Source organism: Poecilia mexicana, unplaced genomic scaffold, assembly GCF_051168715.1.
Source record: "Poecilia mexicana isolate PSO_F unplaced genomic scaffold, ASM5116871v1 scaffold_5, whole genome shotgun sequence".
Classification (NCBI taxonomy): Eukaryota; Metazoa; Chordata; class Actinopteri; order Cyprinodontiformes; family Poeciliidae; genus Poecilia; species Poecilia mexicana.
The window spans coordinates 10,180,356-10,206,957 of NW_028263374.1; the positions used below are offsets into that span (position 1 = coordinate 10,180,356).

The window sequence follows — 26,602 nt, forward strand, 5'->3', positions numbered from 1 at the left end:
TAATGAGCAGTATTTAACTTGCATACTTCTTAGATAAATGCAGTTTTTTGCTCTTTGTATCTCCTGGTAAATGATTCGGTATTGGAAAACGAACACGACAAATTTATCGACGAACCCTGTCTTCCACTACTAACACTCAAGAATGTCGAGACTTTGGCTATTAATTTAACCCCCACTTACCCCTCTTCTGTCAATCATGTTCAACAAATTAGGGATTTTTAAATTGTTCTGAATCGCAGTATTAGCAGAAAGGACTAAGACTGCGGCGCCTGTGCGTCAAGACCGAAAGAGAAGCGGCCGCCGCTCAATTCTCCCGGAGAATCCATCAAAGTGCCATTACTGTTTTTTTCCACCAATCGCTGTACAGATGTTCCTGTGTTTCTACGCTTTTTGATGAAGTATCCGCATCAGTTAAATGCCCATAAAAGTTTGGTTTTCAGTCATGTGGAAGCGTCTCTGCAGCCGTCTGAATCATTTACTCTTCCTGCATATATATCTCCACACTGATACCACGGGGGGATAAGGCTTGGCTTTACCAAAGTAGCGTTTGAGGATTTCCATGAAATGACAAGAGCTTGTCTTCCGGTTTGCAATAAATTGGAGTGATTATGTACTTTCCAATAGTATGTGGTCTTTTGCTTCACGCAGCTGCTGTCGCACCGTCCCCGCTCATTAAAGCTGCTGCAGCAGATCGGGAGCATTTACTTTAATGTCATTCAGGTCCAGCAGATCATCTGTAAGCAGCAGCTTGCTGTGCACAACTCCAAGTCGTGAAACTGGTGTTTGCAGAGTGGAGAGTCGTTCCACATGTGGAACAACAAAGTTATTTAGATGTCATTCCAAGTATTTAGGTGTTATTCTAACTGGTCTTCAGGTGTGGTCTGCAATGCAATTAGCTTCCTTTGTTTCTTCAGGCTCGGCACCCTGCTGAGAGTCGGACTCCTGGTGGCAGCTGCTGGGGCTTTTCACACACACACACACACACACACACACAGAGTATGCATTCAAGATGGCCTGTGAGTTCTAGTTCTTCATGCAGTCGTGCTTTGTACAGGCCTTCTGGTACTAATGATTGAAAACGTGTTTTGTCTCGGGAAGAAAGATGTGATTTAACCGATTGGCTTTTAAAAACTGCTGGAGTTTGGAAAGCAGTAACAATATTACTAGGTTTAAGTTGGGACTTTCAAGTTGAAATTTTAACATGCCGACTGTAAAAGGTGAAACTTCACCTTTAAAATCTTTGGATAAGTGTAAAAAGATGTTGATTGTTCAGCCAGTTTCTAACTAATCTTGGCATTTTGGTTGTAAATGAGAGAACCAAGCACCAAGCTTGACATTCCCTCAAACTTTGTTTTATTGGGCTTTGTCAGGAGGTGCAATTCAGAGAGAGCGGTAAAGGTTGGGCTGGGTTCCCCTCTCTCTCCCCCCCCCCCCCCCCCCCAAAAAAAAAAAAAAAAAATATATATATATATATATAAAATAGTGTTGCAATCAAGACCACCTATCATGACCTTGAAGGAGATCTTAAGTCCTTCTCAGTTGGGTGCCACAATTTGTAGACAGATGCATCTATATTTAAACATTTTAGCATTGTTAAAGGTTATACATTATTTGTCATTTCAGAAAGTGAAACTTATTCTGTAAATTTCCTACATATTTTAGCGTATTTGTATAATTTTGATTATTACGTTCCACAGATACAAACCCCCCAAAATTAAACGTTTCAGGACATTTGAATATCAAGTTCTCCCTCCAGTTCCTTGGATCTCATCATCCTCTACACCTATGAGCACAAATCCACAGTACTTCAAAAAAAATAAAAATAAAAAAAACGTGGTGAGCATTTGCATTCCGCCCTTCTTACCACCCTTAAATAAAAGCCAGCAGGCAATTTATTTTAAAAGTCACCCAATTAAAATAATGAAATAATTGTGAAATTAAGTCTCCGATATTGAATGCAGCTGTTCTATGGAGCCCTCGGAGGTTTATTAGAGAACATTAAAGAACAAACGGCATCGTGAGGACTGGCATAGCCAACAGGTCAAGGAAGGAAGCTGTGAAATTTAAAGCGGTGCTGGCTTAGAAAACAAAATCCAAAGCTTTGAACACTGTTTCAACTCGCCTGGCAGGTCCAGGAGGGAGAACAATAATGAGAGAAGCGGCCAAGAGGCCCATGGTAACTCTGGAGGAGCTGCAAAGATCCACAGCTCAGGTAGGAGAAACTGTTGAAATCAGTGTTGAATGAAAGCTGCCAGATGAGTCCAAAATGTGACTTTTGTTTTGTCAACATGCCAAATACAAACGCGTCTTAAACTGACATGATGAACAGAATTGCTTTTCTTTCACTTCAAAATGATGCACCTGAACAGCACTTTGTTGCTCCACCATAGAATATTATAGAAGTTTGTAGTTCAAAGTGTAAAAAAATGTGTGCGTGAGAGAGAGAGAGCATGCAGTGCAATCATTAAATAGAGCAAAACATCATCTGCAACTAGTTTATGTTTGACCAAGACAGGTTTCCAAATTCTACACATTTACTGTACATTTGTGATGGTAGGATAAGATGCTTCCCACCCAGCAGCCTGTTAGCATATAGATGGCGCGCATTGATTTATAGCGCCGTAGCGATGCCAATCTGAGCTTTGGCTATTTCTTCTTCTCTTCCCCTGACCATGTTGCTCACAGGGCATAGTGGCAGGATAAACTCAGGTCTTCCATCATTCTTGCTTTTCACATTTCCAGTTATTTGAACTTTGAATCCCTTTATATTTCCTGACCTATGAAGATTAAAATGCATCCTAACTAGTTGCACGTCTTACTGTCTTTCTCATTTTGAAAAGTGTCCAGTCATGCATTATGAAGAAAACGTTTCAGAAGGGATTTGTAGCGGTACCGTCGATCATAGGACTAGTGGATTAATTGCAAGTTGGATGGATTTGTCAAATGTTTTAATTTTCTTTAGTTTTTTTTTTTTTTCGCACTTCCCAATCAGGCCAGCCAATAAATGTGTGCGTTCTGACTCTGCTCACATCAGATCAGAAATACAAGAAGCATTCCTCAGCTTAAAACCCTCACAAACACATGTTGATAGTTTCCAGCCCAAAATAGCCCTCAACCATTGGATCTGTCTCAGTTTTCAACCAAAGACCGCTTTGTACAATCTGACTGGGGGCTAAGAACATGGCTGTAGAAAGAGCTTATTGTTGGAGGGTGTTTTTTTTTTTTTTTTTTTTAAACCTCGTAACCCTAAAACCTCTGACTTACAGCAGTATTTTGTCTGGGGAACCCACTTTGAGGAAATACGGTTCTGTGTGAGTCCCAGAGTTCGGAGGAATTCATCCAGCCAGGGGAACCCAGATCTTCGGTTTAAGCACAGAGCCTGCCATTGTTTTCATTTCACAGGAGAGAAGCAGAAGGAATAAAAATGCATTAAAGTTGGTATCATGCGCTCCATCAAGCACGGTGGTCAAGTTAATTACATTTAGAGCATTTGCAGACTCATTAAAAATGGAAAAGTGGAAGGAAAAGGAGAAACATTGCCTCTGAAGAACCTAACAGGTTCAATCTATGAGCTGAAGCTCCGCAGCGAGAAGGTCTGTCTGAACGCTTCCCCATGAGGAAGAAGAACATGAGAGGGCCTGATGTGAAGCCAGAACAAAAGGAAGAAGAGTCTGACCTCTACAAGACAACACAGCTGCCGCTTCTCCCCTGTGGAGGGGCAGCAAGATGGAGCGAGATGGGCGAGAACCAAAAAGGTCCGACAGCATGAAGAGAGGGGGGCATTTTAGAGTTTGGGCGACCCAAGAAGGAGGCGCCGTTGAGTGGAAAGCAGAGAGGGGGGAGAGAGATGGTGACTGTGAGCTTTCAGGGTGAGGATAGCTGGAGAATGCAGGAGGAGGAGGAGGTAGAGAGGAGGGTCAACTCTCAGTGACACTTCTGTCAGGGGGAGAGGGGTTGTAAGAGGAGAGTCCGGGGGAGCTGGAAGTCATCTGGGGTTGATTTCAAGGCAGGACAAGCTGTCAGAGCTCAGGGGCAGAGGTGTGAAGAGGGAGAGAAGGAAAATGTGGGAGAAGAGGAAAACAAACATGAGGCGGTGAGAGAAGGATAAACCCAGAGCTGGCCGGACCGTGGTGCTGGCGCGGAAGGAGTGGATAAGGGTTGAGAAAATCAAAGGCAAGAGGGGGAAGAGTTGAAAACTGGAAGCATGGGGTGCATGCACAGCAGCGGCAGGATGAAAGAGGACGGCCCGGGTACAGATACAGGAGGAATCCCCGTGAAGGCGGACCCTGAGGTGCATCCTGGGATCGTTCAGCTTTCACAGGTACATCATGAACCACCGGCTTTTTTTTTTTTTTTTTTTTTTTTTTTACTGCAAACATAAGAACGTTTTGGCTTTTCATCGTGCAGTCTCCCGAGTTCGCTAAATGAAAAAGTGCATGTCGAGCTTGACTGAGATCAGTCGGTGAATATTGTGAAGCTGATGACGCCTTCGGAGAACAAGGCGGTCGCATGTGAAGTCGTCTGGCTTGAGCGGATTTCAGCTGAAACTTAATTGCTACACGCCGCTGATCACACACATCAGTCACGGCCCAAAAAATGCAAACCGTTCTCAGGATGTCTCGAAAGTAGAGTCGGTGCTGTTCATTATCCTGCTCTGTGGAGCTCCCTCTTCATGTTTTCAGCCTCTCCCACTGTTTATTCAATGCACTAATGCCTTTCTATTAAGGACTTATAAGGTGATTACAGCTTGATCCTTAACTTGTGTACTGACAACTTATTCCTCATGATAGTGAAGGGTACAGTGGAGGGTACAAAGACAACCCTTGTCAAGGGAACATGAATTAATGGTTAGTAACTTAAGCAATTAACACTTTGTAAAGTATTAAGGCAGTTATAAACTCTTAAGGCATTTTATGAAAGCACCAGTCACTTTTAGCTACTCTAACAGCCTTTCAATAATGAACTATGTCGCTTTAATAAAGGTTTACAAAAACCACTTACAGCTTTAGATCTACTAGTTGCTCACAGGTAGAGTCTTCTGTAAAGGCACCAATGAGGCGGACACTTTAAAATAACCAATTATGTCATTAATTAAGGTGGTAACACTTTATAAGCTATTAAAAGGTAAGAGGTGTATAATGTAGCAACCTGCTAAATAATAGTCTATACCTCTCTATTAAAAGATGATAAGGTTTACATCTTCATCCGTCTCTGGTTTACCAAATATTTATTGGTGGTTTATATGGGAAGAGTTCATGCAACATGAATAACACTATCCTTACAGCTGGTTTGTAAATAACAATTAATTAAGTGGTTAATACTGTATAAACCAATAATGAGTAATTGCCCAGGGAGATGACAGTCTTTTCACACAGTGATGAAAAACAATTTCTGTTTTTATTATTATTATTATTATTATTACTATTATTATTTCTGTCTCACCTGTAACTCCAATAGTAATGGGGTATAACAGCTTTATTAATAGCTGATTTATTAAATAATTACTAGTCGCTTACAAGGGGGGATGTATTGTAAAGTTGTTGTCATATCTAATAAGCCTGCGACAAAAATTCACACAGCAGCTGATTCACTTGTTTAACGGTTAACGATGTCTCTGGAGGCTCCAGGATGGAGAGGAAGTAGTATTAATTACTGCCTGGATTTGACCCACCGCCTTCCTGTCTGCTGGGTTCTATTTAGGAGCGTGCGTGGACTTGGACCGAGCACTTTGAACTTTTATAGAATCGGAAAGAAGTGTTGCCCGCTGATGCGACCGTCAAGGCTACGCGCCAAGATTTGTTTGTTGCCCACAAGTCGGAGTGAAATGGCACCGTGGCTCACCGGGAGGTCAGCAGCAGCAGCGGAGTCTTATGCTCTTCTTTTGGGAAATACCTTTTAATTTGTTGATAAGAATGACGTCGGTGTTTTGGGAAAACTTGAGATCCAACAGCACGGAATACAATTTGTTCTCGCAAATTAAATTTATAGCGGCACACGTCAAAACAAGCACCTCACAGAGGGCTCAAATAAAGCCTGTAGAAGAGTCAGAATCTCATCCATTTCACTACATGTAAGCTTAATGTGTTGTTAAAAGAAGCCAAAGTATTGCATCAAGCCTTCCTTCCTTCCTTTCCACCCCCCACGTGTGGTTTCAAGTCTCTCAGCTGCCCGGATCACTTGTGTGTATGCATGTGTTTGCACCATGCCAAATTATGAAAGCATATTCCCTGCTGGATGGGTGGACTTAGAGGCAGCGGATAGAAACGAAGTACCTCATATTGGCCGAGGACGGTTTTGAAGTGTCTGTTCCTCTCCTTTGCTCTCACGCACACACGCTTCATTCCTGCACCTATTTTCAGCTTTTTTCACGGCTGTTTAGAGGTGGCGGCCCCGACTCATGCAGGTTATAAATACCCACCCAGAACTGGAGCGTACCCCCAGCTTGCCACCTGCTCCTGTCTCTTCCTGAGTGGATAGCCAGTGTATTATATGTGTGTGTGTGAGTGTGTGTATGTAGGGTTGTGACTCCTAGTCTCCAGCGTGTCATCGCTTGTGAGGTGGCAATTGAAAAAAGGCAATGCGACATTTAGTGGCAGGGAAGGGGTGTTACTGTACACAGTCCATTCACAGAGAGCGATGTCCTGGACAGATTTTAGTTTAACTGCAGGACAAACTGGGTGACGTTTTTCCACTTTATAACTTTCAACACAGATGAGTTACTACAAAAGCAACTGTTGCTGTTTTCCTGAAACAATAAAAAGAGACCATGCAACTGTCACGGTCATAAAGAAATCCATTAAAGTGTTGATTGTTGGCAACTCTCTCTGGATCTGCAGGCTGGATGTGGAGGCGCTTCAGGCTCTCGTTAGTGGTCAGAGATAGTTGGGGAATGACATAAACGTTGGCTGCAAAAAAAGACATGGGGTGGGGTTCTTTTATGCTGCAATGCAACGCTGGAACTCTGCTGATACTCGTGAGATCTTCCGGAGACTCGATGTCCGCTCAGGCCAGAGATCATCTTGTGCTGGTAGCAAAGAGAAGAGCAGACGAGAACTCGCAAACATTTCTACTATGTTTCAGAACAACGTCAGACGGAAACACGCATCGCGGTTTTAGTCTGGCAGTGTCATTAGTTTGCAGCTTTTCAACTGCCTTGTTGTTTGTCGTCGGTTTTAGTGCGGCATGAGTGCAAAGAAGATGCAGTTTGATTGATTTACGGTTTGCTGAAGTATTCCCGCCGCTCACCTCTCTTTCCCTGCTCAAGAAAAGCCTCCACAAAGCATGATGCTGCCACCAGCATGAGATGGGGTAGAGTGTTTAAGATGACGTGCAGACAGTGTTAGTTTCGACCATGCAAAGCGATTTTCATGTAGACTACAAAGTTCGGTTCATGTCTTATCTTATGACAAGAGCACATTGTTCCACATATTTGCCCAGTTTGTCAGATGGCTTGTGGTAAACGGCATACAAGACTTCTCGTGGCTTTCTTTCAATAAGAGCCTTATGAAGGAAGGAGCCTTTTCCATAAAGTTCAGATTTGTAGGGTGAATAACCAGATTCTCCAACTGGAGTTACGACGGGTCTCATAAGTTGTTCTTTGATCAGGGACTTGGATTTCTAATTATGTAACTTTTCAAGGCAACTGGCTCAGCCAGATGTTATTTTAGGGGGATTTGATTAGAAGAGTCACTGAAGTTTTTGATTGCAATATCACAGAATCTGAAGTTCTTTTGTAGGAGGGTAATCCTTTGTAAGGATTTAGCTATGTCTTAAAATGTGACCTAATTTAGCATCTGTTGATTTTTATTATCAAGTGTTTTTTTTAATTTTTTTATTATTATTATTGTTGACCAGAAAAAAAACTTTGCTTCAAGCCCCCTTCAGCCTATCTTTTCAAAATAAACTAGATTAATCTGGTCTGACAGATAAAAATCCACCATGTCAAAGACAAACACCATTAATTGCTATCAGGTGCCCTGAAGCAGGGAAACGTATAAAACATGCAGGGCAGCATGCCTTTAGGGTCGAAAAACATTGAATTATAGTGTGAGGATGTAATCATAATATTTAGCTGCACTACAACAATTTGTCCACCAGGAGACGCTCTTGGCTCATCTTCAGCTGTTTGTGCTACAGTAGCTGAGTTAGAAAGTTGTAAAGGAAAGGGCTTCTCCAAAATAGAAATAAGTGAAGACATTTTTAATTTAAATGCAAGGAATAATTTGCATCTAATCAAAGTTTGCTGCCTCCAACAATATACTGTACATTATTGCTGAGACATAAGGCTCATTAGACTTTTTTTGTGCTGATTTTGTTCTTGTTAAACTGAACTGCTATCTTTAGCTAAATAATAAGAAAAAGAAAATAATAAATATATAGAAAAATACATGTTTGTCACCTGGTTGAAAGTTATATTCACTGTTCAAAAATACTTTTTCTTTGTCTAATTAAATCTGATTAAATTTTTCCTGTTTAGGTCAGCCAGGGTTGCCAAAAATAATTTTAATATATCAAATAGCAGAATTAAGAATAAATATTTTATACACTTTTGCACCAGTCCTCCTATACAAGAAAACACACAAAACATGATAATGCCACCCTCATACTTCATAGTGAGATTGGGGTTTTAAAGAATAATAGATTCCCCCTTTTTCACCCTAAATGTAACAATGGCCAAACACTCTTTTCATTTAATTTAATTACAAGACTCCAAAGGTCTGCTTCACTGTCTTATTTATTTATTTAGTTTGTAAGTTTACTTTATAGGGACATATACACAGTGACATAGACAAGCTGAGTGAAACATTACGGAGCTAAAAATGTTTTAAAATGCTCCACAGAATACAGCTGCGTGGTCGAAATTATTGAAACCTTTCACGGTTTTTGACTCTACACACAGCGCCTGTAGCGGCCTCTAGTGGAGATGAAGAGTTACCGCAGTTTAGCCTGTTCTGCACTACAGGCTAAACTTGGCATCTTTTCTACCATGTATTCTTGGCATCTTTTATTTGAACAGTTAAAGAAATAAAATATTAAGACAGCATGCTGCACACACGAGAAAAGCAACTGTTTTACTATTAAACAGTGACAGTATTTTAATGAAGAACTGAGGTGGGTTGTACACATCTGTTTAGTGCTCAATAGATAGGTTTGTTAGTCTGTAGTAAAGCAGTAATTTTACACACTTCCTTACTGTAGAACAGTGTACAGTGTTTGCTGCTCTGAGCCTCTCCCACTCCGCCGCACACGCCACCATTTAGCATGGCACAACCCACCTTCCTCCAGATTTTCCCTGGCCCCTCCTCTGTTCCTGGAAAATTGTAAAGGTTTAATGTGCCTCACATGCTGACAAATGGCTTTACTCTGGTGGTTTAGAACACAACCTTATATAAACACCATCCCACTTCTTTTCAACAGGAAAGGTGGTTATTTGAAGAAAAAAAAGGTTGAGGGTTATGACTCAGTGCCTTTAAGCTTTCCAGTTCATATTCCATGTGTGGATTGATATATATATATATATATATATATATATATATATATATTTTTTTTTTTTTTTTTTTTTTTTTTTTTTTTTTTTTGTTATTATTTGTATTTTAAACTTAGATAAAGCATAATACCTCTCATTTATTTTGATCAAATCTTTCAGACAGTAATATTACAGAACCCTGAGTGTTTATATCTCTTGAACTTATTCACATTTTGTCACTTTATAACCACAAATTTTAATGTATGAGACCAACACAAAGTAGTGCATAATTGTGAAGCGGAAAAAAGACGCACCTTTCACCCAGAGGCACAAAAACTGGGTATGCAGCGTATGCAACGCATAGGGGCGCAGCACCAGAGGGGGCGCCAAAACCCCGTCTGGAGGGAGTGACGCACCGATTATGTTTTCCCATACACTTCAGCGCGCCTCACGCTCCTTCACCTCTCGCACATAACGAGGTAAATGTAGCGATTTTTACACTTCACGTATCGTCGCCTGGGGTGGAATTTATGTTTTCGCATCCACCTGAATAATGTGTAGTTGCGCCACTGCTTTCACCAACCAGAAAGCATACCATGGGATTGCATTCAGCATTGTTTTACTGCGATATTCTGAAATAAAATAAATAAAATTCAGTACTAACTAATTGCTCCCAAAGTCACTTATGTGTTATATAGAGTTTACAAGTGTGTAGTTTATTCCTGGTGAAATGCAGCTGCTCTGTCAGGGTCGTTAGGCAACATGAGTAAACACACAAAAGAAAAATAAACTATGGAAACAATGAATACACCATCGCCAACTTGAGACATGGGGGTGGCAGCATCATGCTGGGGAAATGTCGTCCTTTAGCGGGGACAGGAAAGTGCATCAGGGAAATACAGGGAGATCATGAAGGCCAACGTGTGAGAAGCTGCAAAAATGGACTAGATCTAAGCCTGCATGCAGTTTATCGGTTTTTAATGAAATAAAACCGTTTTACATAATTTCATTAGGTTCATCACACAAAATCCAAGTAAAATACGTTAAAGTTAGTGGCTGTATTAAGAGAAAATGGGTGTGTGTGTGTGTGTGTGGGGGGGGGGGGGGATAACTTAAAGTGTGTGAATACTTTTGTAAGTCAGTGTATATGAAACTGTATTCCAGAAGTAAATAGTTGAGTCTACTTCTGTCAGACTTATGTTTTCCTTTGCCAACAGAAACTCCAAGTTTATATTTACATAGCTGCTAACACTGTCCAGGTTGCTCCCACCTTGCAATGTTGAACAAAGATCTTAGCTCAATATCACATTAGAGAAAACGTCACACAACACGATTTGAAGGTGTATCTGGAAAAAGGACAAGATAAGAAAAAACATAATTTATACAATAAATGTGCTCAACGGTACATTCGGTCGCATTCAGCTTGCCTGTACAAATTCAAAAAAGAAGGGAGATGGAAATGAGCAGCTGAACCTCCAGTGTTTCGTCATGCAATCGGCCCACAGACCGAGACAGAATCAGAGCATTTTACAAGACAGTGTGAGATGACAGGTATTCTTTCGTGGAGGATGCTGAGTTTACAGCAGTCTATCCGTGTGCATGCCGGTGTGTCGCTGAAACAGCACTCATCCGCACTGACAGCAGCAATGCAGGGGTACAATCTGAACCGAGATGCCCCGAGGAAATGACAAGAAAAACGCCAAACCTTGGCTCGTCACGACGTCACACACTCGCAGTTGGGAGAGTTTTCATGCTCTTTTCTGTTTGGCATCGCTGAAACAACGCTTTCCTCTCAGGAGCAGCGTTTGTGTTTTCGTGCATACGCTGCAAAATCCTGCATTGGTGATCGGCCTTTGTGTTCCTCCAGCTCACCAAGCCGACGAGTCACGCCTTCACAGCGAAGAGCTTCAAGAAACGACGGGTGTGTGACGTGTGCCAGCAGAACATTGACAACCCGGGAGCTTTCTGCAAGGGTGAGTCCACACACACACACACACACATACACCTCTGTCAGATCAGGTTGCAGCAGGTCCAGAGTCGGGCCTGACCAGCGGGGATGCAGGCAGACAAGATCATCCTGGCTGTCTTTTTTCATGGACTTCAAAGTTGATTCTCAGCGTTAAACCAGCTCCTCTTCTCGTTGGTTGCAGAGTGCAAGATCGTGGTCCACAAGATGTGTGAAGCAAAGGTAAGACGGACATTCAACCGAAAGTCACCCAAAAGCACACCTCACCCTTTTTCTGGTCGGAGGCGTTCCCCTCGGAACAGTTTCACGTTTTCTCACATCGCAGCCATAAAATTTGGTTTAATTCATTTTTATGTGATTACTGAACCCAAAGCTACACATCATACACCTAGCAGAATTTGACGGCCCTGTGCGTGTCGCTGAAACACAGGGCTGTATTATAACACCCAAACTTACAAAACGCGTCAAATTCCTACTTACACATTTACTGCACGCATCAGTACTGCACACCCCAACAATTACTGCTGTTCAAACTCCAGCATCTGTGTCCCCCCCAAAAGGAAGTGACTCAACCTTCAATCCATGCATGTAGCTGTGGCTGTATGTTCAGAGCTGTCGTCCTGCTACTAGGTGAACCTCCACCCCGGCTACAGTTCTTTTGCAGCCTCTAACACTGTCTTCTGAAAAATGGCCCCACGCCATGATGCTGCCACCACCAAACTAACACATGAACAATGTGCTAGTTTGCGTGTATGCCAAAAGGTTAAGTCTCGTTTTTGCTGTTATGTAGCTGGTGGAAAAACTTTAAACAGCTTCTTTTCAGGCTTTTGTTTTTGATTTTACTATTTTAATTTAGAATTCACGAAATAGTTGATAGCATCTTTGAAATCTGGTGCTGATGCTAAGACACATCTGAGCAAAAGCTCTGATTTTTGTTCACTTCGTTTAGCAGAGATGCTGTTGTCCGTGTTGATTGCTCTGAATAATATTGATCACGCTCGAATAAGATGCTGAGCAATGAACTAGTCTGGTTTTATTTATGTTGGACCGGTCTATGTTACAGCTGATTTTGGCAAATCCTGAACACAAACCCATTTGTCTTTACATCTCAAATAAATGGGATGTAAAGAACCTATAAATAAAAGTAAAGGCCCGAAAGTGGAAAACGTGTTGGAAACCCAGGGCTTTGGACAAAGAGTGGACTGTTTCATTTTAGGATGACATGTTTCCACTCTGTGAGACAAGCACTCCCTCTGTCCACAGCTTATGTCAAAACATTGGCAGCAGTCCCCTTACCCTCATGTGACAACAGCTCAGTATCACTCGCCACTGAGGTCATGACCCCACCACAAGCAGGTTGCTGTATGCCACTGTTCATGTTCGGCACAACAAATCAAAAATACTCTTAGAAAGCTATACATTCTTTCTTATCTCTGATGCACACGCGCACACACACTTATGCCTCTGGTCACCACGGCAGTAGGCAAAAACATTTCTCTGAGGCTGCAGCCAGGGAAGCATGGTTCCGCGGATGAGGGACGACTTCGTCACACGGGATGGTGATCGGTGTGGACAGGAGAAGTCAGAGTGGGTAAATATAGAAAATGACAGGAGTGCCACAGATGCTTGGTAGTGAGTGATTGTGGGGGTGGGAGGCAGCTGTGTGTGTATGTGTGTGTGTGTGTTTGATCATTCCCATTTTGGGGTATTCATAAATAAAGAGGAACATTAGGTCAAGGGTGGAGACTGATGTCTGCTTCATGTCACGCCAAGTCATCTTCTTGTAATACTTTCAAATGCCACATTTTCATCTTTCTGCTTTTTTTAATTGCTGTTGTTAAAACTAAAGTGTCTGACAATCTGGTAGGATTTCAGAATTTCTCCCCTATTTATCTTTGCCATTCATCCAAATACAAGATTACTCATGCTCGTCCTTCTGTCACTTCAGCTTCTCTTTTGTCATTTCTACTACCCAGACCCTAAGGCTGCCGGAGAGGTCAGCAGACATCAGTGCACCGTGCACGGCAGCTTGCTGTCTGCATGCAGAATACCGAAGTAACCCTGAGTGCACGAGCAAAGCAGCAGCACTTGCCCCGCTGACGCGCTCGGCCGTCTCTGCGTGTATGTCACAGACGCAGTGAGAGGGTTTAATGCTGCGCCGCGCGCTCCGCCTGCACACTCACAGTGTGCGTGTGTGCCTTATTATGAGGGTGGAAGATGAAGTGAGTTGGTGAGAGAGCGAGCGAGCAAAGCGTTTGTGTGCGCCAGAGGAGTGAGGCGGGCTTGTGTGTCGATTTAGTCCACACACAGGACCACTCAGAGGCGGAGGGAACGGACTGACGCTCCTCTGGAAGAGGTAAAACACGCTCCGTGTTGTATTTATTTGAGTTTAGCTTCCCATGATGGGGGCACAGTAGCTGAAACTTCTTTTAGGTAATCTGTTTTTTTAGTTTTATTTTCTCTGCAGACTTTTCTCTGTTGTATGCATTTTTTTTCTTATAAATATGTAGCCAGAGATCTCATAGTTTGATATATATATATATATATATATATATATATATATATATATATATATATATATATATATATATGGATTTTGTTTGCTCCAATGAATTAAAAGCACTCCTCTGCTGACCTGTAAAACATACACAGATTTGAATGATTTATCCTCCCGAGTGAATTCATAACAATTACTTTTTAATGAGACTTTTATGAGGAAAACGGCACGGGACTGGGGTGGAACTCAAATTACAGAAGCTGGTTTGGATGCTGCGACCCTGAATGAACGTCTTTGATGCCTTTCACATTAAAGGTGCACAAAACAGTTTCTGTTGATGTCCGTCTGCGAATAAACATTGAGACGTCCTGGCTTAGGCTGATTAATTTTGATATTAACGTGCATGTTTGTTGCTTCCTTTGGTTTAGTCTCTGCTATTTTAGTGATACATACCTATTTGTCAGCTGACATTGTAATTAGGCTGTGTGCTTTTTTTGTAGTTGTTGGGAGTGGATATATATATATATTTTTTAATTCTGCAAAGCTGTATTTTATCTAGCTTTTTCTGCTGGCGGGTGAGGCCAAAGACATTTTCTTGAAAAACTATTCAAAGGCCATAAGCCTTTTCTTTTAAATTTATTTTATTATTTCAGCTCCCAGTATGTTATTGCCACCACCATGTTTCATCGTAGGGATGCTTTTCAGAGTGATTTGCACGCAGGTCAAAAGATAAAGAGTTTCCGTCTTACAAGAGTAACTCCATGTGTTTTCCATGGCCCCTCTATGTGCTACACTGACACAAACCTTTAACAGCTGTCATTATACTGAGATCAAATTAGACACAGGCAGAATCCATTAACTGCCTTCTCAAGTGGATTTTATTTAGGGGTATCAAACTATGTAAGCTGGAATCATTTGCCTTCTACTTTGCATCGTTCTATTCCATAAAGTTCTAATGGAATACATTGCAGGTTCTAGGTGTAATGCTAGAAATGTGTGGAACAGTTCAAGAGGAGTAAATCCTGCAGAAAGGCCAGCTCTCATCCAAATGTGTGTTTTTTGTTTTTTTTTACCCCCATCTTCCGGGAGCCGGGAGCCTCATTTTCCAACCTTTGCAGCCTTTCATGTGTCACCGCAGGGAGCCAGGTAAACACGCAGTCCTGTGCCAGCGCAAAGTGTCACCGCGCATTAGTGGGAAGGCAAAAACACAGTCGGTAAAGACAGGCCGAAGCGGATGTTGGAGAGAAACAAAAATATCCGTCGCGATGAATAGCTCTGTGAAATGACGACGGCGGCTTATCACAGTCGCTTTATTATTGTGTTTTCTAATAATCACCGACATCACGAGCCGCATGCAGATAATTATCACGCTTAATTTAACTTTACTGCTCTCCCTCGCCCTGGCAACGGCTGAGTATCATGCAGGCCACATGTGTGGATGCATCCCTCAAATGTTTACACTGACCCTCTGCTTTTCATTTCCTGAGATAAGCCCATTAATATTCCGGGAATTAGCCTGTTCCCCATTGATGTAGAGCATTCAAAAACAAGCTAAGTCTTTAAGAATGTCATCTGAAACGCATTTTGTGTGCTTTGTGTGAATGTGAGAGTTGTTTTGTTTTAGTTGTCCAGGTGCTAAGCGCTCTTGACCAAAAAGGGCAGCTAGGCCAACTAAAGACAGTGATTTACCACAGCCATAAACTGGCTACATGGCACATGCTACGAATCCACTTAGAAGTGTTGCCATAATTACAACAAAGAAGGTGAGTGGATTTGTGAGATGACTGACATCCAAATAGTCAAACTAAGCTTTCAAGTCTTTTGAGATAGATTCTATCTAGTCTAAAATAAGAAGCCTTATTAAAATAGCGCCGTTAAATCTGTGTGAGACTCATGAGGCATGTTCAGCTGTTGACATCTTTCTCCCACTCAGAACTCTCCCTTGTTTTCTCCCTCTCTGTTTCCATCCCCCATTTCCTCTCCCATCTTTTTTCCCTGATAAGTTCCCCCCCCCTATCTTTCTATCCCCTTTATGGTTTGGTTTAGCTTTGAGCTCCTGCTCCCTCCCTCTACTTGCTTTAGACCCGTTTGTTTGTGACGAGCGCTGGCTCCGTGTGGCGATACTTATCAGGCCGGTGTTTGTCATCTAACGTTGCCTCAATGGGTGACGGGAGGGGAGGGGGTAAGAGGTCCTGCTTGAAGCACTGTAAGCAGCGGCATAGATGAATGAAAGAAGAAGAAGTGTTTAAAGGGGACGGGGGAGGAGTGATAATTTGGGAATAAATGATGAAAGCAGAAAGATAAAATGCAGAGATGAATGACACGTGGCCTCCAGCCACTCCTAAAATTTCCCTGAGCTAAACTTGAACTTTCTGAGTTTTTTTTTTTTTTTAATTATTATTATTATTATTTTTTTTAAAAAAGGGATTTTATTTTAGCTTTTCATGAGTCTATGGAATTTGGAAGGAGCTGAGGTCATTTTTCCCCTCATACTGACAGGGTGGCTTACTCACTTCTCCCTCTTTCCAGTGAGAGATGTCAGCTCAGAGAGAAACGCCTGACGCCTGAGTCTCCAACATTCACGTGTAGATCCCACCTCCACTGCTGGTCTGACAGTTGGATTTGCTTTCTCTGAAAACACAAAGCAAGACACGGCAGTGATCAAGCGGACGCATACAACTGTCGTTACGGTCTTGATACTGCAAGGGCTTAACAATCGACTGTAGTCAAGTGGACCATGTCAAAATGTTGGGTTGCTTTGCATCACCAATCCTGTGAGCATAGGCGTAGGAAGCGGGGGGGACGGGGGGGACATGTCCCCCCCAATATTGGAGAGAGTCACATTCGTCCCCCCCAATAATTTCACCGCAGTTGCGAAGAATTTTAAAATCTTCCACTCGCGTGCTTTTATTTTGAAGGCGCACAACAGCACATTCAGCGGAGCGCTTCCTGCCCCTCCCCCCTCTGAACGGCTCAGAGTAAAGGCAACAGCAGAGAAACTCCGTTTGAAGGAGGTAAACTGTCTGTCAGGAATGTTGCCATGAATATCGCTCGTTTATAACGTCTTGTTGTCAGTTTACTTTCATATATAGAACTAAATCTTTTTGGTTAAGCCGTTTTAATTCTGGAATAGTCACATGTCCAAAATTTTACTGCTAACTTTGTTTAACAGTTAGCTAGTCTAGTTACAATGATTTATTTAATCAGAATGAGACTGAAACAGCAGCGAAATTAGCCTTTTTATTATTTAAAGTGAGCAACATCTGATCATACTCTACCAATTAACATGTATTTATATATTATATTATATTATATTATATTATATTATATTATATTATATTATTTAGATATTTAGGAGAACAGCAGTGATAGAACTAGAAAATTCCGCAGAAATTTTAAGGGGCATGCCAAAGTGTGCCCGTCGGTTTTTAATCAAGCGTTCTAATGCAAAAAATTAGCATTAATGCTAAAGAAAGCTTCAATGTAGTCAATAACCTGTGGTGAGTCAGAAACATGTTGACTAAACTGCACCTGTACCATTCAGTATGTTGAAATTAATGCATAAGCCAAAATGCTAATATTAGCGTGAAGACTAATATTCATGTAGGATGTTAGGATGTGCACTGCCTTGCGCAGCAAGGCAGTGCACTAGTGGGGGCAGTAAAATGCTAAACTTGTGCTAATGTTAATGAACTGCCTTGCTGCGCAAGGCAGTTCACTATCCTGAGGAAAAAAAATGCGAAAAAAGCTTAATATTATTGCAACGCCTACGGCGTTGCACTAGCATGAGAGGAATATGCAGACTTTTATTTTGAAACTTTCAGTAGGCTTCATTTTAACCACCACACCAATTCAATGTGTAAAAGTAGTTTGTTTAAACATTTCACATAAAGCCCAAAGCTGATGTGAAAAATATCAAGGCTTTTATTTTGAAATTTTCATTAAGCTTCATTTTAATTGACCACAGCAATAAAATGTGTAACAGTGGTTGGGTTAATCCAACTATATAATGCCCAAAACAGCAAGTAGTTCTAAATGCCAGTTCAGCCCTAATCTGTGGTATCTGAAAGTTCCGCCATGTTGTAGTTCTGACCTTCAGTCATTGTAGTTCTAAAGAGCAGCTCAACTATCATGTTAGTGAGACACACAGGGAGAGAGAATTCTAACTGTTTGAAGCAGTTAGTTTTTCTGATCAAAGCGGCTTACTGTTCAGCATCCATAAGAGCAATCCGAAAACTTTTTGAAGCATATAAGAGGGCAATTTCTTGTCTCCGATGGAAACACGATTTAAATCTGTAGTTGTCTCTGCACTAACCTGAGAGAAAAACATAATAAAGGCCCAAGAGGAATATTCAGGCTTTTATTTTGAAATTTTCAGTAAGCTTCATTTTAAATGGCCACACTAATCCAATATCTAACAGTGGTTGGGTTAAACCAGTTTATATATAATGCCCAGAACATTCTGCCCTGTCTGTAGTTATAACATTCTGCTCACCTTCTTTCTGTAATAAGTCAGAGTTCCACCATTATTTACTTCTTAACTGCCAGCTCAGCCCTCCTTTGTAATGATTGAGGGTTCCACCATGTTGACCTTCCGACCTTCTGCTCAGGCCTCTGTAGTAAAGTGTTCCATCGTGTTTAGAACTACAAAGATGGTGTTTTTGTAGTCCTAAGGAGCAGTTTGGCTTTTGTCTGTGTTCTGTTGCTATAGTGACCAAGCCTCCCCCTGTGTTTCTCCAGACAGGGGGAGAAACAATTCTATCTGTTTGAGCCAGCCAGTTTCACTCCAAAAAGCTGTTCGAACAACTCCTTTCCATTCGGGAACCGTGATACGTATTCGAAAACCGTTTGAAGCGTATGAGAGGGCTATTTGTCGTCTCATTTAGTACCGCGATTCATATCTGTAGCTCATTCACAGTAATTGCAGTGATGAGAGAAAAATGGTGTGCGCTGAGCTCAGAACTTTTTGCAGAAATGTATGTAAAAAGAGCAATTACATGATGTAAAAATTGTCAAGGCTTTTATTTTGAAAAATTTCAATAAGCTTCATTTGAAATTGCCACACTAATTTCATGTGTAATAGTGATCAGGTTAAATCAGTTATATAATGCTCAAAGCACAAGTTGTTTATAATACCAGCCAACTCCTCCTCTGTAATAATTGAGTGTTCCGCCATGTTGTAGTTCTGACATGCTGGTCAGGCCTCTATTTTAACTGAGTCTTGGCCATAGATAGAACTACAGTTATGGCAGTTATGGCTGCTGGTTTGTAGTCCAAACCAGCAGCCTTTCTCTGGATTCTGTTGCAATCTTTAAGACAACCATGAAATGCTAATGTTAATGAACTGCCTTGCTGCGCAAGGCAGTTCACTATCCTGAGAAAAAAAACATAAAAAAAAGATTTTCATTTTTGCATCGCCTACGGCGATGCACTTTTGTCAGTGCAATTTTCAGAGTTTTATTTTGAAACTTTCAGTAAACTTAATTTTCATAACCACACTAATCCAATGTGTAACAGTGGTTTGGTTAATCCACCTGTATAATGCCCAAAACAGGAAGTAGTTCTAACTGCCAGCTCAGGCCTCCTCTGTAATAATTGAGTGTTCCGCCATGTTGTAGTTCTGACCTTCTGCTCTGCCCTCTGCATTAAAGTGTTCCGCCATATTTAGAACTACAGAGTCTTTGTAGTCCAAACCCCAGCAGTTCTCCCTCTCTGCATTCTGTTGCTATAGTGATGAAAGTGCCCTGTGTGTGTCAGACTTATCTATCTTTATGAGACACCCAGTCAGTTTTAATGGAAAAAGCAGTCCGAACGACTGCTTCCCGTTCGGGTTCCGTAAGTCCGATCCAAAAACCGTTTGAAGCATATGAGAGGGCTATTTCTCATCTCATCTATTACCGCGATTCATATCTGTAGCTCAATCACAGTAATTGCAGTGATGAGAGAAAAATGGTGTGCGCTGAGCTCAGAGATTTTTCAGAAATGTATGTAAAACACTGGAGAGGAGCGTCAGTTATCCTGTCCCAAAACTTTGCTCTGAAGCACCTGGACCGAAAACCATAAGCCCTAGGGAAATTTTGAAAACATTTTACCGGAGCAGGCATTCGTATCAATGTCATGACCGACTTTCATACCAATAGAGCAATTTTTGCACCCATGAGAGCGATTTCAAAATTATTTTGGGGTCAAAATTCCACTCTTTTTCTCACTCTAAAAAGCGGCAGTTGGTTTCAGTTACACTCTAAGGTTTCGGCAGTTGGAAATTTCGCTCGTTTTTCGCTTTTTACGTCGCCGTCGTAACTCCGATCCCCAATAAAAGTAATAGCTCCAATGCCGGGATCGAGACACACGTTTTGATACCACTTTTGTGGGTGGGCACGCAGCGGTACGAGCCGCATTAACGGTAATGGAAGAAGTTGTTATAATAATAATAATATCCAGGCGTTCTATTGGGTGTAGAACAATAGGTGCCTGCCATGCAATGCATGGAGGCAGTGACTGACCTGCTTCGCAGGTCAGTCACTGCTCTCCTTATGCATTGCTAATGGCATGCCCCAATGATGTTGAAAGGTGAAGAAGCTCTGGTGAGGTCTTCATTTAGTTTATTGAAATATGTATTAACTGTTTTTAATTTTTAAATAAACTGTTTTATTATGAGAGGAGCAGGTCAGGGAAGACATAGGAGAGCCAGTTGGAGTTTCAGAGTGTGAAGATATAAAACTTATATTAATTTCAATAAAACCAGAAAGGAGAACAGGAGGAGACTGATGTCAGGTTGATTTCTTTCAAAGTTTCAATATTTTTTTCATTATTTCCACACCATAGGTTAATGGTTAGGAGACAATAAAAAAGTGCTTGAGGAGAGATTTAAAAATAAATTAATGAAAATTTGTGCTACACAGTAAATAGAGTTGAGATGAATAATAATGTATACATCTGAAAATTAAGTTGTGTAAATTCTCATTCTGTATGATAAAAACATACTTTTTATATTTAGTTCACATTCTGACACTGTACATTACTGTAGTGTCTGTTATAAATCCATGAATCCATGCAGGAACATCAGGCTGCAGAGAGTCAGAGGGAGGCAGAGACAGAAACACATATCTGTAGATATTTTAGTTAAATGTTTGCGGGTGAATATGACAGGGAAATAAACATTTAGGCTTTTTGCCTCAGTGTTTTTAATGGATCTTTGGTAAGTTACTGAATGCAGGGATGGAAAGTGAGACTGAGTTAACAGTGAGGAGCTAAGGTGTCTGTTAGACGTGAAAAGTATAATTTTTATTTATTTTGTAGATCAAACTGTTGCACTGATGTAGAGAGATGTTCAAGAAGAACAAAACTTGTTTAGATTTTATTTTTGTTGGTCAAACTGCTGTATTGAGTTTAAAACTGCTGAGTCCTATTTTATGAGCTGTTTTCTACTTTGGTTTTAGAAAGAGCTAGAACCAGTTCAATTACCAGTCAATTTATATCAAATCTGTTAGCCTGTCTGTGCTACCAGAGTATTTAGCTTGCTAGTTGTGAGGCAAATGCTAAAGTGAGTGTTCATCCTGGAATGACGGTCATTATACTGCATAACTTTAATCTGATTATTGGATTGTAAATAGTAACATGTTAGAATACTTGTTACTGAAACAAGGGTCAGATTAGAGTAACGCGTTACTGATATGTTGATGGCATAAATAGTTTGACATTTCTGCTTAAGATATTTACTGATCTGTCAGGTTTCCGATATGCGTCCCCCCCAATGACAGACTCGTTCCTACGCCCTTGCCTGTGAGGAAAATGGACCAATCCATACCTGAAAAAAATGTATGCATCATGGGTTTGACGCAACATTGTGGGTTTGGTTTTGAAACCTCAATAAATGGGTTTATTTATTGACATTAGGCTGACAAAACAGATCTGAAAGGAAAAGGACAGCCTGTGTTACTATGCAAGACTTATTTGGGTGACACTCAATATTTGTTTCCTTTCAACCATTCATTTTGTAATTAATTCTTGTAAGGTTGCTTTGCGTCATCGTCATCGGTCAACAGATAAGAGGCAGAGTACAACCTGGACAGCTCGACAATCTGCAAGATAAATAATATTCACACACACACCTTATAACAGTTTTGCCTGTTTTTGGAAAGTGGGACACTGAAAGAGTATTGAATCCACAGAACCTTCTCACTGTGAGGCAGATGGGGCTAAAAATGACCACAAAATACAATATGTTTTTGTTTTTTATTATAGCTGCAGTTAAAGTTATGAAATTTAAAGAAAAAAAAACAACCTCCCTATGCTTAAGAAGACTTACATTTAGATGAAAAAAAATTAATACTTTTGGATGTTGGTACTCAAAAGTCAGAATTTTAGAAATTTCCAAATTTGGAAGAAATTAGGTCAAGGTTGTAAAACTTAAAGAGATTAATGAATGTACAGAATATGGTGAAATATATCAGTAGTTTGCCTCGTCATCACTGGGAACGAGCAGTCACGTTTCGTTTTTAGGCTCGTTCAGACTCACGTCAGTTCAGATCCGACTTCTGATGAATCACTTGATAGATTTATTATACAGAGATGAGAAGGTTTCTTAAAATAAATGAAATGTTTTCTTTTACATACTTGTCCAGTAGACTAAACTTTTGGAGAAAAAAAAAATCTCAGTTTGGGATAACTCAGAAAATCTGCATTGTTACAGTTTCTACTGAGGGAATGAAAAGTTTCTTTTCTGGAAGAATAAGAAAACTTGAACCACAGGACCCCACCAGCCAGTCCATCCCTGCTCCTGTCGGAGGGAGGGATGGAGTGCTGTCACTGGCACCTTAGTAAATGCTAACTTATGAACAAGACAAACTGAACCAGATGGCCCCACTCCCGTCGACTCCTGCATGCATTAATGAAGACCCTGCGGCTGGCGGAGCTACCGAGCACACATGCATTGCCCTGCACGGTTCTGTGTGTTTGTGGACCTCTGCCGACTAACTCTGACATCCTGTTGCAAATTGCTTCCTGTTGACATTGGTGTCCTGCTCTTCTGCCTGAATTTTGCTTCTCCGTGGTCTCCTCTAAGGTTCACTTTTTTTTTTTTTTACTACATGTGTATCTGTGTGTTTACGTTTGGATTTTTACATGGGTACATTTGTTTGTTTTGTCTGTCTCCCTGCTGTTCCTTCCTGGACTCAATTTATTCTGTTAATTACCATTATTAAACCTGTCGAATTATCCCCCATGGCTTGATCACAGTGTTTATTCATTTGGGTTCATGTGGATGATCTGCCCACATCTGTGCCTAGAGACATGAAGGTATTAAAGTTGGAAGTTTTTGGTTTATGTTGTACAACAATCAGTACATAAACAAGTATAACAACTGTTATAAATATTTCTGAAATTTACTGGATGAAATACCACAGAGTCCTCCTCCGTCCTCACACCACCCCTCGTTGCTTGTGTACAGTTCTAGTGGCAGCGTGAAGAAATTCCTGCCTTGTTTTCAATATTTATGCCACTTGTCCAAATTTTAACAGATGGATGATGGTAGTTTCTTTGCCTTTATGCACTTGGTATTGCTAGAATTTTAACTTTCTGGGGCGCTGCAAGACAATACCGCCTACACTACTCACACAAGTAGCCTGAACCATTGACACAGGACAGGATGGATCCAGGTGCCCACATCGTTGTTTACACCAAATTCTGCCGTGCCATCTGAAATACTGCAGCTCTGGTCTCATTTTTTATGTTTTTTTTTTTTATTGTAGCCTCATTCTGTATCCGACACACTTTGGTTGTATTTTGCCCTCCTTTTCTGCCCGGACTTCTCTGACTTCTGATATCAACAAGGCATTTTTACCCACACAACTGCAGCTCATTTTCTGTTTTCTGTTCTTGGTCCGTTCTCTGTAAACCGAATGCACTGAACCTGTTGTAGCTTCTCAAATACTCAAGGTGGCTGTGAAACAAATTTTATATTTTAAATACTTTAGCAGTGGCGTATGGGTTTACACCAGTTAGTCGAGATCTCAGTATGACCAGTTCAGAATAAAAGAGGCAGCAATGTGGAGATTTTTTGGTGGCGTTATTGTGTCCTTTTCAAAGGGCCTCAAAGTCTCCGTGTGTGTTTCTGATTGTGTGTTTTGCCTTATGTTCTAGTTATTGTTGAGTCATCAGAAGCGTAGAAGGACTGCACAACACATGTGCAGACTTTCCGCAGCAGTGAATCCCTACACCATCTTTTCATAGGATAAATAAAAAGATATAAACATTTATATTAAACTTTTGATGTGTTTTCCAATCTCTATCCATTCATTCTTTATGCCAAACCGTACAAAGTTAAGAGAAAAGGGTAACTGAAGTCTCTGAAAATGTTTTCAGCTGCTTCTCGGAGTGGATCAACATCTTTATGTATTGATAAGTTTATTTCTTAATTGACGGTTTCTCACAATTTTTCTCTTTTTTTTTTTCTTCTTTTTTTTTTTTTTTTTGTCGTGAGATTTCAATATTTATGCCAAAACTTCTTCCGGCCATCTGCTGGAGATGACAGCAGAGGAATACATTTTACTACCCTCCTCATCAGCATTATGTCCTTCCTTCTCGTTCCACAGTTGTTCTCCATTCCTTACTCGCTGCTGGAGTGGAGCCAGGCGCGTTAAATCAAACAAATGACGAGATAACGAGCTAATTTATTCCCAGTCTGCGGGAATGGGTGCATTTGTTTACTCCTGCAGAATCTAACCATATGCTTCCTTTCCTCTCAGGTCCCCACCGCCTGCATCCCCGTGCCAGATCTGGTATGTTTGTGCAAATTTGAATATTTCATTGTGCTTCGTCGTGTTTCATTGCAGAGAGTGTACCGCTCTTTTCTGTCTTCTTTCTCAGCACAGCTCCACAAAGTCAGTGTCACAGAAGAAGAAGGGCTCCTTACCAAGGTAGCAAAAAAACTTAAAAGCCCCTCGACATGCAGAGGGACCAGTCTGGGTATTTTTATATTTATGAAAGCAGATGTGCAGAGGCCCTCAAAAACGGTACACACAGCTTTGATTAAAACATATTCATACTTTTTTCTACTTTGACATTATCCAGTGCAATTCCACTTATTTGGATTTGTGGACTCTTTAGCCCGGACAAGTAGAGAACGCAGGAGATTTTTTTTGTCGCTTGAGGAACACAAGCTGCACTCGTTGGCGGTTCTTGCTGCTCTCTCAGCGTTGCTTTCCCTTTCCAGGTTCAGCCTAGTCTTTTCCTCGAGTTTAGAAAAATGTCTGGTTTGAACAATGTTAGAACTTAAATGTCATCGATTTGGTGCCGTTGTCTGTTTCTGACGCCCTCAAAGAGTGGATTCTCAATCTTTTCCAGGAGGAAAAGCGTTGAACAGGTGATGGAACATGTGATGGAGGGGCACTACGACTTCGACCTCACTTACATCACAGAGAGAATCATCTCTGTCTTCTTCGTACCAGTCCTGGAGGAGCAGAGGTACCGGCAAAACCTGCAGGAGGTGGCATCCATGCTCAAATCTAAGCACCAGGACAAGTTTCTGGTTAGTTTAATCTACTGACAGAAATAAGGAAAGAGCTAACCCCTGACCAGTTACTGATATTTGTACATGCTTCTGGCTTCATCCAGCTTCTGAATTTATCAGAAAAGAGACATGACATCACCAGACTTAACCCCAAGGTAAGAGTGTTTCCTCCTGAATTTGGTGCTAGGTGCTATTTAAGCAATAAAGGTTCTTGCAGAAGTTTACATACCCTCTGAACTTGATCGCATTCTGTTTTGTGAAGACACAAGAAATGTATTTCATTAGGATCTGATGTGAAAACAGAGCAGTGGACATTTGTGCGGTTGAAGGAAATTCATGAATGAATTGTTTCAAGGCAGAGGACACTAATCAGAAAAGTAGAAAAGAGGCCGATGGCAAATGCATGGGACACTAACACCCTGAACACACTGAGATTACTTTGAGGGATAACAACATCTTGTGTCATACTTTTTATTTGATTTATGTTACCCTATGAGCTGGCCATACTTGGTTTTGCATCAGTAAAAATATATATAATAATTCTGAACACCAATACTCCTCTGATGCCCAGGTGCAGGACTATGCTTGGCCTGATCTGCACGCCCCTCCGCTGGACAGGATTTGTGCCATTTGCAAGGCCATGGAGACGTGGCTGACCTCTGACCCTCACAACGTTGTGGTTCTCCATTGCAAAGTTGGTGCAGCTCAAAGACCCTTTGGCTAATGTGTTGTGTGAAAGATGTGAGAGAGTGAATGATCTAATTTGCTGCTCTCTTTTGTCTTTGCTCTCACAGGGAAACAAAGGAAAGACAGGGGTGATAGTGGCGGCTTACATGCACTACAGCAAGATCTCAGCTGGGTAATGTGCAATATTATAAGCTACTGAGACACATAATTAAAGCAATCTCCAGTTTTTGTAAAGCTTTGACCTGCTAGCACTGCTTTTATCCAGTTTAGATTTGCCAATACGGTAAGAAGACATAAGAGCAGCATTTAAAATATTTCTCTAGATTTCTCTCCATAGTGGTCATAAATATTAATATTAGGATCAGAGGTGATATAAACACAGTGTATGTAAGACACAGTTTACTCTGAAACAGGATTTTAAAAGTAAAAGATAAATTAACTAAAGAGTTTCACTTTTTAAACCGTCTTTGTCATCGT

The 26,602-nt window shown here is 41.0% G+C and overlaps 1 protein-coding gene across 2 annotated transcripts in view; it reads left to right on the forward strand.

The window, feature by feature from the left end:
- The first annotated feature begins 47 nt into the window (after positions 1-47).
- LOC106914388 (tensin-2) overlaps positions 48-26,602 on the forward strand; it is a 36,268-nt gene continuing 9,713 nt past the window's right edge. For both annotated transcript variants that reach the window (XM_014981134.2, XM_014981135.2), the window contains exons 1-9: positions 48-4,321; positions 11,334-11,439; positions 11,617-11,654; positions 24,675-24,707; positions 24,796-24,845; positions 25,273-25,456; positions 25,543-25,593; positions 26,010-26,132; positions 26,233-26,297. In XM_014981134.2, coding sequence (XP_014836620.2) covers positions 4,205-4,321; positions 11,334-11,439; positions 11,617-11,654; positions 24,675-24,707; positions 24,796-24,845; positions 25,273-25,456; positions 25,543-25,593; positions 26,010-26,132; positions 26,233-26,297 — 767 coding nt within the window. In that variant the 5' untranslated portion in view covers positions 48-4,204. The remainder of the gene's footprint in view (positions 4,322-11,333; positions 11,440-11,616; positions 11,655-24,674; positions 24,708-24,795; positions 24,846-25,272; positions 25,457-25,542; positions 25,594-26,009; positions 26,133-26,232; positions 26,298-26,602) is intronic.